The sequence below is a fragment of the Trachinotus anak genome, unplaced genomic scaffold, assembly GCF_046630095.1.
Source record: "Trachinotus anak isolate AG129_WGS33_773 ecotype Australia unplaced genomic scaffold, CSIRO_AGI_Tana_v1 ptg000019l, whole genome shotgun sequence".
Classification (NCBI taxonomy): Eukaryota; Metazoa; Chordata; class Actinopteri; order Carangiformes; family Carangidae; genus Trachinotus; species Trachinotus anak.
This window is the reverse complement of record NW_027273870.1, coordinates 8868624-8881168: the sequence shown is the minus strand read 5'-3', so window position 1 is coordinate 8881168 and position 12545 is coordinate 8868624. Positions and strand designations below refer to the sequence as shown.

Sequence of the window (12545 nt, the reverse complement as noted above, 5' to 3'; positions counted from 1 at the left end):
GTTTAGCATTACTGATATGAAGCATTTACTTGACTTTTAGAGAGGCAAACTTATGAAATATTTGAGAGCAGAGACACTGAGTGAATGAAGAGCCTGTACAGTACATCATCCCTGTGTAGCCACCTAACTTTGCAGCTGCCTCCATAAAACAATGGAGGACTGTCAACACCCTGTTTGCTGGTCATTTACATGAACATGTACATGCTGTGACCACAGGATATGGCAGTTGCCTCCATAAACACCTTTTCATTGTTTCCCTTGTCTCCACTTCAGTGCTGCCATTATACCATTCACCCTTAATCTTTCTGGATCCATTGCCTCTATCTTCGATTTCCAGGCAGTGCCAAGCCAGAATATTTATATGTGTTGTCTGAGCTCTCACACACTCCATCCCACTGGGAAAGGAGCAACTTCGCCCTCCGTCTGATCTTTTACAATCAGTCTGCCGCAGCCAGCGAGGCCAGAAAGCTGGGCCCAGATCCATCCATTGGTAGTATAATTTGCATGTGGCAGAGCTCATCAGCCAGGATCGAACTGAACTGGCGACATCTGAGGGCAGAGAACCGAAGTCCAGACCTGCAGCTTCCTTCTCCAGCTTCCGCCAATGGTTTGCTGCAGCCTCTCTGAGTTCTGGAGAAGAACTCAGCTTTGACTTCTGGTGGGTGGGTAATTTTATAGGCAGCGTGTCTCCATGCGATAAAAATGGAGCATCACCATGACCCCCAGAGGCCTCAGATGGCTGCTCAATGGACATCCAGAACGGGTCAAAAGAGGATCCCAGAAGACGCAGAAGACGAGAAGGCCGGCGTTGTCTGGGTTTGGGCAGGTAGTCATAATCCTCAGTGTTTGTCAGCAGAGTGTAAGGACGGATTGGCTGTGAGAAGGACAGTAGATTGGCTCTCAGCTGAAGAAATGGTGAATCCCAGCCTGTATCCTCCTCATCTTGAACAACAGTCACATTTGGAATCTGATTCTGGGTTGAAATGTTGGAAGTAAAGGCTTCACAGTCATACAGAGAGACAGACACAGAAATCCAGCAGAGACAAACACAGTTGGACAGTCTAAACATGGTCTTAGGTCTGGATGGCTAAACAGAAGAGTGAAAAATTGTTCCTCTAGTCTTCCTTTTCATCCCATTCAGTTTTAGTTTCTCCTCTGGCTGCATCAGGGACTCTGTGTACCCAACACCAGACATCCTTGAGCTCTTAACCAATAACATACTGAAATTAGTGCCTTATCACTCAAACAGCACATTTATTATGGAGCATGGCCAGAGCACACCTGAGCTCCCACTTCTCATTCAAGGCTCTAATGTTTCGGCTAACTCACCCATGCAAAAATACATGACTAACCTGCACATGTTGTTTACCAACTTACGGCAATTTTAACAGATTCATATGTGAGATAATCTCTAGTAAAGTCAGTAACTGAGCCGCCATCGAGTTATGTATCAGTTTTGTCATTTGTGTGACATGAAAAGGCACTTCTACATATTTCACAGCAAGCACGCAACAAGAAAAAAAGTGACCTCAATTCGGAGGAGCTGTGTCAGTGACCTCAGACACAAGATCTTCAGAAATAACAGCTCTCTCACACAAAGACTGCACTTAGATCAGTTAGAAAACAAGCTTCAGGGTGAACTCACTTCATGGCCGCTTAGATATTAACATAGCAGACAAAACTGTGAAAAGAGGACAGATGAAACATGTTTTCAGGACGATGCCCCGTTTATTCTCATCTACACAAAATCAGCTGTCTCAGTCAAAGGCACACGATGGTGTAATATCAAATATATTTTCAACATGATGCTTCACTGTGAACACTTGCTTTTGTTTACATCAACATTATAATAATACAATTCATAAATACATTCACATACAGTTGTTTATACTTACATAAAGATACAAACAGCAGATTTAATTCATGAAGAAATACTGCATTTATGCAATGAGTTGATTAGGCAGCAGTTTTGTAGTGTCAGGTTTTATTGTGTGTGCGTGTGTGTGTGTGTGTGTGTGTGTGTGTGTGTGTGTGTGTGTGTGTGTGTGTGTGTGTGTGTGTGTGTAGACTTTCAGAGAAAACCTGACTTGGCACAGCATGTCTCTGATGGTAGGTACTGTACATTTCAAAGTGATGGTGTGTGTGTATTTTGACCTTAGATCCACCCATTCTTCTTCTAATTCTGCACTCAGAGTGAAAAGAGCTGATCATGTGACTTGTCCTGTTGCTGGGTAGACTTTGGTGGCGGTCTCAACGTGGAGGGCGGCACGCTGCGAGTCCCCTGGCTGCTGTTGTCCGCTGCCTTTGCCCGATCTTCCAGAAACTTGTCGAATTCTGAGAGAGATGGTTACAGTTAAAAGTGTGTGTGTGTGTGTGTGTGTGTGTGCATGCGTGCGTGCGCACAAACTACATAACAGACAAAGAAATGCAAAACATTATCTTTCACACAAATGGCAGCGATGAGCTGCTCAAGTTACAACAACTTACCTTCACTGGACACTCCCTCACAAACTGAAGACTGCTCTTCCTGTATTTCCAGATACAAGAAAAAGGTCATCTCATACTTTTATCACACATTCTTTTTCCCAACAAACACACAGTTTTTATTTCAAAGAAAATGATGTACAGTCTTACCGTTTCACAGGATAACCATTTGTCAATGTCATTGTGCAAAGAGTTTTTCGCTGGTGGCATCTAAGAGGAAAAATAATCAGGAGAGGGACAAGATGACACTGTGTTGTAGCTATTTAAACAAACAGAACAACACACAAAATGTTCTGTTCAAATCCCAATAATGTGTGTTATTGTGGTGTACTCACTCCTCCTGTGACCTGCAACCTCGTGTCCAGAGCTCCGGCGAGGCCCTCCACAGCTCCTGGGTCCTCATATCTGACACTGAACACACACATATCAGGGATGTATTGTCATGATGTAATGCATTGTAGGCTCTGTTAAAGTGCTCAGTGATCACGACAGATGTTCAGTCATAACAGTGGTGTGGACGGAAAAGCAGCTGTTTTAATTGCCACTTTTGTCACAGTTTAGAAAAACACAGGAAATGTGGGGACAGAGGGGGTGATATGCAACACGTCCCCAGGTGGGAATTGATGCAATTATGTTGCATGTGATGTAACCATAAACCTTTACTTGCTATCAGGAAGGGACCTTTTTGTTTGTGATGCATTTAAAAAAAAATAAAATTGCCAAAATTGCAAAGGCTCTGTCTTCCTTATGTGATGTCATTTACCAAGAACTACATTTAAAAATGACAAATTATACCTTACATGAATATTTAGATTCAGTTACAGACGTCTGTAGTGTAAATCAGTTACAGTTTGCCCAAAGGCTTTACTTACACTCAGTGCTGCACACAAACAGACACAACAGCAGGTACTGACAGCAGATATCATGATATGACATGTGTCTTTCTGACGCCACTCACCTTTTCCTCTGTTCAGCCAGGGAACTGCCTCTGGTCTGGGCAAACATGTCAAACTCCTCTTCCTCTTCTGCAAAACAGAGGGTTAACTCATGAATGAAAACTTCAACTATCTTCACCAGCATTTTTACAAGTCAGGTTATATATGAGCCAAGAGAAACATTATGACCCCCCTCTGCCCACACACAACCTTCACCTTGCAAACTGATTTCCTCCCTGAAACCATTGTTGCTTTTCCAAGATGCTAGCCATGGTGATGCTTGTTACAATGCAATGCATGCATTTTTAGCAAGAGACCATGTTGTGATGGGATCAACATGTTGACATGTTGACCCATGAGTAACCAGAAGTCATTACTACATTATTACATGAGTAGTCTGTACTCATAGGTTGGACCATGCCCCTCTTCAAACTCAGCCTTTATTTTGATCTCAACTACACACCTGAAGGTTTTCTGACTGTGTTTGGCACATTTGTGACGCTATGGCAGTGACTAAATCTGTCCACAGACATATGAGCTCCTGCCATAGTCCTCAAAACCACCTCAGTGGTAGTTGCTTCTACAGTTGTCTCCAAGACCACATTTTGCCATAATGGCTGTAGGACACAGAAGAAGAAAAAGGGCAACCTTTGTCCCCAAGGCTGTTCAGCTCCTCCTCTCCCAACCATACCTGTCCCTGTGTTCTCCCTGCTACACACTCACACACACTCAGGTTTGGGTCATGCAGTGGTGATGCACACAAACAGATACAGCGACTTGCACATTGACTTTGCTGCCGTTTATCCATGAAATATACACCTATACTGTATGTACTGTATGTACTGTATGTGACATTGTCTTTTATTGCACAAGATACAGATCTTCTTATACAGCTAATTTTTTAAATCAAAATGTGCAGTTATTTATTTGCACAGTAATGTCATTTTTTATTTCATGTTTGCACCATTGTTTATTGATTTTGCACTGATGCTGTTTTTCATGTCGTTGTTTTAATGTGTACAGTTTGTCTCACACTGATTGTGTTTTTTTGTGTGTTTTTATGTCTCCTCTATGTGCTTTTTAAATTGACCCCTGGGGACAAATGAAGCTTCTTGAATTGAACTAAACTGAGCAAACACACACACAGATTCACACACAGACTCATTAGTTGAAAACAATAGCAGCCACATGCTGTTGCAGCTGCTAAACATTCCCCACCAATGTGATGTCCAGCCACAACATCCTGTTTTCTACCAGAAATACAACTAATTATGAAAGCCAGACTTCAGCTACAAGAAATCATACATATAGATTTGGTGTTGCAAAAGAGTGCACACATATGAAGTAAAAGTTATAGAGAGTTTGCTCACTGTTGTTGGCCGCCTGCTTTTGATTGGCCCAGGTGCTGACTGCTGGCTGGCTGGTTGTTGTGATGACAGCAGGTTGACCGAGAGTGGAGGGCTCAGGGCTGAGGTCGATGAGGCTCGGACTGTTGGCCGAGCTCTGCTGAGACACAAAGCAATGAGTGTCACACTTAGCTGCTGTGTGAGCGCGCTCCCACAGCTTCTATGAGAGTACCGCATTTAGACAAGATCTTTCTCACCTGCTGAGTGTTTGTAATTTGTGACTTGCTCAGCCTGTCAAACCTAAAACACAAGCACAACACAATGAGCATGAGATTAAGTAGAATACAAGCTGCAATCTTAAAACAAACAGCAAAGCTAGACTGCAGCACACCGCTCATAGCGAATGAAGGCGTTGTTGAGGTCATCGTTGACCACGAGCAGCTCTTCAACAAATCCTTCATCCAGCAGCTGAGGGATGAGCTCCACCACCCGAGTCTGCATGTTCTTACACACCGAGTACAGCTGCTGCTCGGCCAGAGAAGAAGAGAGAGAAAGCAAAATCATCATTACTCAATCAGCATTAAAGATATCTAACTGGTTCCCTACGTTTTCCAGCTCTTTGACAACATTAAAGGGGAACAAAGGAGAGCAAGTGTGAAAAGAAAAATTAGAAATTGGTGTCACTTCTATGATGTTTGATTGATTAATTAGTGTGAAAAAATAAGAGTTGACCAGCAAAAGTTAAAGTTCATGTGATATATGAACATGTCCATGGTAAACACATATTACTTTTTTTAAATTTGTGTGATGATTTCAGTGTGATCTGCTTTTAAAGCATCATCTCACAAAAACAATACAACAATGTGGCTGATTAAATTTGCTGAGGTGAATGTAAAACCACATTTCTAGTCCCTATGCACAGGCATTCAGGTTTTGGTAGCTCAAATTTTGATAGCACAGAAATTAGTTGTAATACATGTTTTCAGAATAATATACCCACAAACAACACAATCAGACCAGAGATAAATGATGTATCCTCTCATCAATAATTGTTAAAATGATAGGCCTTTCTTCCCCTTCAACACTATGATTGTTAAACACAGTAAATGATATACACAACTCTGACACATACACACCTGCAGCAGCTCTGTATCATCGGGCGTGCTCTGTCCAGGTACGACCTCGTTCAGCATTTCAGACATGACTCTGAGATTTCCCTTCACCAGCGCCAGCTCACTCCGCAGCTTCTGTTCCTGGAATCAAAAAACACAAAAGCATTTTGTAGTAATTTTGATGCTAACTACTAAAGTTACAGTAATACATTGCCGATGCATGACCGCATCATTGGCCAATATCAGATACCAGCCACAGCTCCATAGAAACTATTACACCTTTACTTTGCAAGTCAAAATGTCAGGTCGGACAAGGGTAAGTCAGTTTAACTCAATACATTGCAGCTGCAAAGATTAGGTAAGTATCAATTAGTTGATCAGCAGAGAATTAACAGGCAATAATTCTAATAATTATTAATCATATTGAGTCTTTTTTGTCTCTTTTTTAGTCATCTGTGATTTTTAAATGAATATTTTTGTGTTTTGTTCTGTTTTGGGTTCGTGGGTTTTGGGGAATTGTGGTTTTTCAATAATTTTCACCATTTTCTGATAATTTTTAACAGATTAATCATGAAAATAACAGAAGAAAATAACTTCATTCGAAGTGGTCAATCGAATTAAAATAATTTCTACTTGTACCATTTGATCTGATTTAGGCTGCAGTCAAACTCTAGTCTATTAATGCTATAAATACTCTTCAAGAGGCTTACAGAGTTTACAGATTTTAAGATGCTGAGTATTGCCACAGCATGTTACTGCCTAAAGGGGCTTATCAGTGTATATAAAAACAATTAAAGGCCCCTTGTTTTGTTTTGCAAAACTAATGTAATTGGGATTTTTTACACTGAAAATAAAAAGATTCTCTAATGTAAAGGTGAAAACAAATTGATTTGAGTCTACAAATATCAGACAAGCTCTTATCAATCAGACATTGTTTTCTTCAGCAGTTCTTGACTGACAGGTGTTATTGGGCAGTGATACCTGTTCTGCAGACAGTGACACTGGTCCCTCACTGGGCTGGACTGGAGGTGGAGTACTCTGAGTGGAAGCTGCTGAAGGAGCTTGCGGTTGTGGCTGATGTGTGGGAGGAGCGACAGTGGTCGTCTCAGGAGTCCCGTTTTCTGGGATACTCTGTGAGATAAAGGCAGAGGGGTAAAGTATAGATAGATATCTATGCACCTATTTTGATTTGGTGTGGTACTTTTCAGTGTGTAGCTAGTCTCACCCTGTTTGGAGTGTGGATTGGAGACAGAGCGTCCAGGTCTGTCATTGGGAATTCCAGACCCCGCCTCCTCAGGTCATCGTATACGTGCACAACCCCAGCCAAGGATGGAGAGCTACGAAACGCATCAGCCCATGCCTGGAGATGCGAGAGAGAAAATATAACTAAATATAATGAGAATGACTGACTCTTTTATCCCTATTAAATGACACATTGATTATCTATTAAATAACACAGTGAACATCTATTAAATAACACAGTGAACAGTCTAAAACAATCATTATGTGTGAAAAGAACAAGAAGACAAAAAGAAAAGCAACATGGAGACAGAACAGAAAGATATGATCCTACAGCATTTCCAAGCCTGACTCTATCTGATGTTATCATTCCTGCTTGTCTGTGATTACACACAACTGGTTTTGACCATGTAGCATAGGAATGCATGGAGCCATTTAAGTGACAAAGAATACTAAAGATAACACTGTTGGACTTATCTGTAGACATAATAGAGTTGAACTAAAGTAAACTTTAGAAGCTGTGGGATTTCAACACACCACAGAATTTTCTCATGATACAGGTGAAAGCATTCCTAAATCACATGGAGAAAGCAAAATATGACAAAAAAATAAAAAATAAAACTGTGTCCAGACTACTGCTGAAACAATGGACAGAAAAGTGATGTGCAACTATTTAATAATCAATTATTAAAGAGAATAACCAACAGTTTAATAGTAATGGAAATAATCTTGAGTTGCAGACCTAGTGCAGACAGCTTCTATCATACTGTCCTCTGTGGGAGCATCCACACACCTGTATAAGGCTGAGTACCCTGTCATGGAGGACAGTTGGTGGGTTATATTTGGGCAGAATGGAACGAACCAAAACCCCTTCAACAAACTCCTGCGATGCCACCAGAACGTGGAAGCGATGGCCACAGTTCTTCACACAAGCCTCAAGAACCTGTGTGATCCAGTGCAGGAAAAAAAACAAAAACAAAACACACATTTGGTTAAAAATACATAATTCAAGCTGCTAAAAAAAGGTTTTTCTTACATGGTCAATACAAATGTTGATTTAGCCAGTTGTGTGTGTGTGTGTATATATATATATATATATATATATATATATATATATATATATATATATATATATATATATGCACTGAAACCATCTCCTCTAGGTCACCAAACATTTAAGACTAGGGCCTTCAAATCACACTCTCACACCCTCTTTCTCATGAAAGAATGAATAAACTTTGACATGCAATGACCTACAGATGATAACTCACAGTGAGAGCCAACATGATCTCTCTGACGTTCCTGTTTCCCACGATCCTCTTCTTTATAGCTTTGACTGCATCTCTTGGCCTGGCAGGATGGGGAGACAAGCAAATTTGCATCAGATGATCAGTTAGCTTTTTGTTTTGCTCATCCATCATGTAGGAAACATCTAACTACTATTGTGTACATCTAACTACTACAAACACATTGCATTTCAGGCGTTTCAGGCTTGCAGTGACATTCCTTGTAGGATTACAAACCAAACAGCAGAACAACTGTGAAATTGGCCCTAAACATAAGCAGGTCATTCAATGAAAACCGTTTTGTGGTGACGCAATAATACAAAATTAAAACATGACCTACATACATTGTACTGATTATTCTGAAAAGTTTGGCTATATGCCGCAGATGGACTTGATCAGATATGCCTTAGATTTTTCTCTTTCACCAGTAATCATTATTCTGACTTGTACTGAGAGGTCAAGAAAAATAAATTAAGAACAGGGCACTTTCAGTCTCTACTGGCTATCTGACTATCCTGCTCCATTGGAGAGACCAAAAGTGACTAAGCAGAACAAAAGATCATCCCTACCCCTCATCTGTCTCATTGACGATGTCACATATCTCTATGTTGAGCCCCCAGTCCTCTGACTGCAGGGAGCCACTGGTTGCTTGCTCTGTCAACAAGAGAAAGAATCAAGTGAGGTTACAATAATACTGATATGGGAGCAGACACAACAACAAGAAGACTTTCTCCTAATATCAAGATATCGGCAGGAGAACAGGAAGTCATACAGGTCATTTTTAGTTTCTATTTCAGAAATTATTCAGTTTAGACAGAAATGTGTGACATGATTCACATAAAACACCACACAAAGAGACAAAAAAATCCAGATGATAAAAAAGAGATGTTGCAGATGCTGCTATATAATCATACAAGAAAGAAGGTCACCACAGCACAGTATCAATAACTTGAGGTTACATTAAAGCACCTGACAACTTGGTTTCAAATCCTAAGTGTTTTTATTAAAAATCTAATATTGGTTACAAAATAAGCAACAGTTTAGGTTAAACCTGGTTTAACTGGTTGTTTTGGCCCCTTGGGGGCAGTGAAAACCAGCTGCCAACACCACTGAGATATTGTCACCTTTTCTGAAGATAGGCTGAAATTGTTGGCAAACAGTGGCTTATTTATACAACTGACAGACACATAATTTCTGTTTTTGGTCTCTACCAAGTCCTGATGGAAATACCTAGCTATCTAGCTGCTAAACACTCACTAAGTTCACCAAGTAGTTGCTATCTTTGTCTGTCTGTCATTTTACACTGTGCAGGTAGCTTACAATCAGTTTTTATCACAGCATGGTGTAGGACTGAAAAATTACAGTTGTAGGCCAGAAAACCAAACAATGAGCTGAGAGGTGCTAGTGCAGCTTTAATCAAAACTGTCTGAAAGGGGTGAAGGGGTCCATCACTATAGTGCTGCTCTTCCATTAAGTTGGGGGACTTGATAGACACACATTAAAACTAAACTAAACGCCTCTGGGTTGTATGCCTCTGCCAACCAGCCAATATGCAGGAAATACGGTCACAATCTCTCCCTCCTGAGTTAAAGCATTGAATATTGACCAGAGGTGTTTTTATAGAACACTATGATGTCACAGTAAAGTTGACCTTTGACCATATGGATATAAAATGCCATCACTTAATTTTATCCTTAAAGACATTTGAGTCAAGTTGTGTCATAATTAGTGTATGAATTTGTGAATTTTGGCCAAAAAAGTGTTTTTTGAGGTCACATTGACCTCTGACCTTTGACCACCAAAATTGAATCAGTTCATCCTTGAGTCCAAGTGAACATATGTGTCAAACTTGAAGAAGTTCCCTAAAGGCGTTACTGAGATATTGCATTCACAAGGAAAAAAACATGTTTTGTGTGGTCATAGTGACCTTTGACATTTTACCACGAAAATCTAATCAGTTCATCCTTAAGTCTATCTGAATATTTGTGCCAAATTTGAAGTAGTTCCTTGAATGCATTACTGAGATATGGCATTTACAGTAATGGGATGGCCATATGTACATATGTATAGACGGATGGACAACCTGAAAACACAGTACCTCTGGCCCTGGATGTCACCAGCGCAGTGGCAGAGAAAAATTGTCAAAATCAAAGCAGCATGCTGCAAGACAGGTCAAGCTTTAAAAATGCCGCTTCCCATAATGCAATACAAAAGTGCCTTGCCCACAGTCCCTAAGTTTCCCTTCAGCTTTTCTGTTAAAAGATTTTGAAGTCTTCAAGCCCAAGCCATAACCATGATGAAATCAGAGGCCGCTCCCTTTAGAGCAACAGAAACATTATAACATTATAAAGCTATTTTCAAAGGTTGGTGGATCTTTTTCCAATACATCCAGGCCTTCTTTAAACCAGCAAAAAGCACAGACAAAAACCTAATAGTGAAATGTCTCATTTGAAGTAAGTGTTATCCTTCAGATAAAAGTGTCTTTATAGATTGAGAAATAGGTTTTCACATCTTACATGTCTTTTCTTCTGAACTGTTTAGCAATCAAAGGCAGCTTTCTTTGCACTCCACCCCTCATGGGCTCCTCATAAGTCTCTAAATCTCCTTCATTCCTTTCCACCAACACCCCCCACACTTCTCCAAACCTTTCCCCCTGCCTTTCTCAATCCCATCCACTCCCTCCTTCCCTCCCTCCCTCCACTTCATGTGACTGTCAGCTGCTTCTGTTCTCTTTCGCCCCAGAAGTAGCTGGAGCCTCTCTGACATTTATATGTGAGAAAGTGAGTGGTTGAGATAAGAGGAAGGAAGGCTTGAGATGGGTGTGTAACATTTTCTCACTACTCATGTCTGCCCTGATTACACATCTTTCCTGGCATCATCAGCTGGCCTTAAACCTCTTGCGGGTGTGTGGGATTTATAGTTTTTCAGTGATTTCACAAATAGAAGCACCCTGCTGCCATTATGAGGAAATTATTCTGCTTTAAGGCTTGTGTGATCTGACATATGCTTGTTGGAGAGGAACAGTAACACTTAGCCATAAAGTGTGAAACTGTAGCTTGACAAAACACATCAGCGATTGAGGAAGTGAGCGGAAACATCCAGTGGCTCGCTGATTGGCCAAATGAGTTGTCTTTTTAGTCAGATCGACCAATCACATGAACGACTGTGTAAACCGAGTCCCGCCTTTGCCGCGTCATAGGCACTAAAAATTTCTTCTCATGTTTGTGTCAAATTTGGAGCTTATTATTAAACACTTAAGAAATTGCATGACGACAATAAAAGCGTAGCTGTGTTGCTTTACGTCCCCGGCAGTGTGGTCGAAAAACTCAGAAACAGGTTATTGATAATGTAAATTAAACCAATGATGTCAAATCAATCCAACGGAGCACAACTCCTCTCATGTATAGTTTCAAAAGCAACTGCGACTTACCGATTCTCTGACCGACCGGCGTGGAAAAGGGGTTTCCTATGAGAAACTCCATTTTCTCCCCGAGTGAAAACATCCTGGAAAATTTCGGGCGACCACACAATTTTAAAGCGATTTAGCAAATGTTTGAGCCGTTTCCTTTTACTTTCAGTGTTCGCCGCCGCTACAGAGGCGCACTGGCTCCCCGAGCGGTCACGTGAAAACACGCTCGCGGAGCCAGGAAGCAGCGGACACCGACACACGGCAGATACCCGCCGCTCAGGGACGGCGTTTTACTTTCAGCTGCAAGACCCCGATCCATTTAGCATGAAAACCACCAAGTCCTCAGGAATACCATTTAAATAATAAATAAAAACACATTTTTTGAATTGAAAAACCCAGGTAAAGTATTTCAAAAATGTACTTAAGGTGTAGAAGCAGAGTAGAGGTTTCTGGCACAACTTCAACTACTTCCAAGGTGCATGGAGAGAGGATAAAGTCCAAGAGGTCAAAACTCTACGAATAATTAAAGTAATTATACACTGATTATTTGTCTCTTTATTATCTTAATCTAAAAAAATGAACTACAGCTGTCAAATGAATGTAGTGGAGTAGAGAAGTACAAGTACCGCAAACCTGTATTTATACCTCTATGGAAGAAAACAGGCCCAACTACTATCTATTTTTCTCCCATTGCCCACCTTAGACGATATTGCATAAAAGGAACATATTTTGCA

General features: G+C 40.8%; 2 protein-coding genes and 1 long non-coding RNA gene across 4 annotated transcripts; 1 reads left to right on the top strand and 2 right to left on the bottom strand.

Annotated features, from left to right (window-relative positions):
* Nucleotides 1–68: 68 nt before the first annotated feature.
* Nucleotides 69–1194, bottom strand: LOC139636370 (noggin-1-like). The gene has a single exon (XM_071504411.1). The coding sequence runs from the start codon at nucleotides 1067–1069 to the stop codon at nucleotides 182–184; it is 888 nt and encodes a 295-aa protein (XP_071360512.1). The 5' UTR covers nucleotides 1070–1194; the 3' UTR covers nucleotides 69–181.
* A 757-nt stretch (nucleotides 1195–1951) lies between these two features.
* Nucleotides 1952–2121, top strand: LOC139636371 (uncharacterized). The gene is made up of 2 exons (XR_011694388.1): nucleotides 1952–2035; nucleotides 2068–2121. It is a non-coding gene; the product is annotated as an uncharacterized lncRNA (long non-coding RNA).
* Nucleotides 2001–12027, bottom strand: LOC139636367 (target of Myb1 membrane trafficking protein-like). Of its 2 annotated transcripts, none has more exons than XM_071504408.1 (15): nucleotides 11833–12027; nucleotides 8972–9056; nucleotides 8388–8466; nucleotides 7910–8059; nucleotides 7103–7237; nucleotides 6859–7008; nucleotides 5902–6018; nucleotides 5157–5290; nucleotides 5023–5065; nucleotides 4790–4925; nucleotides 3443–3509; nucleotides 2820–2895; nucleotides 2635–2694; nucleotides 2488–2527; nucleotides 2001–2334 (listed from the first exon to the last, which is right to left on the bottom strand). In XM_071504408.1, the coding sequence occupies exons 1-15, from the start codon at nucleotides 11903–11905 to the stop codon at nucleotides 2189–2191; spliced, it is 1491 nt and encodes a 496-aa protein (XP_071360509.1). In that variant the 5' UTR covers nucleotides 11906–12027; the 3' UTR covers nucleotides 2001–2188. The 2 variants fall into 2 exon arrangements, with proteins under 2 accessions (XP_071360509.1, XP_071360510.1); XM_071504409.1 differs by having other exon boundaries at nucleotides 4790–4922.
* Nucleotides 12028–12545: the final 518 nt, after the last annotated feature.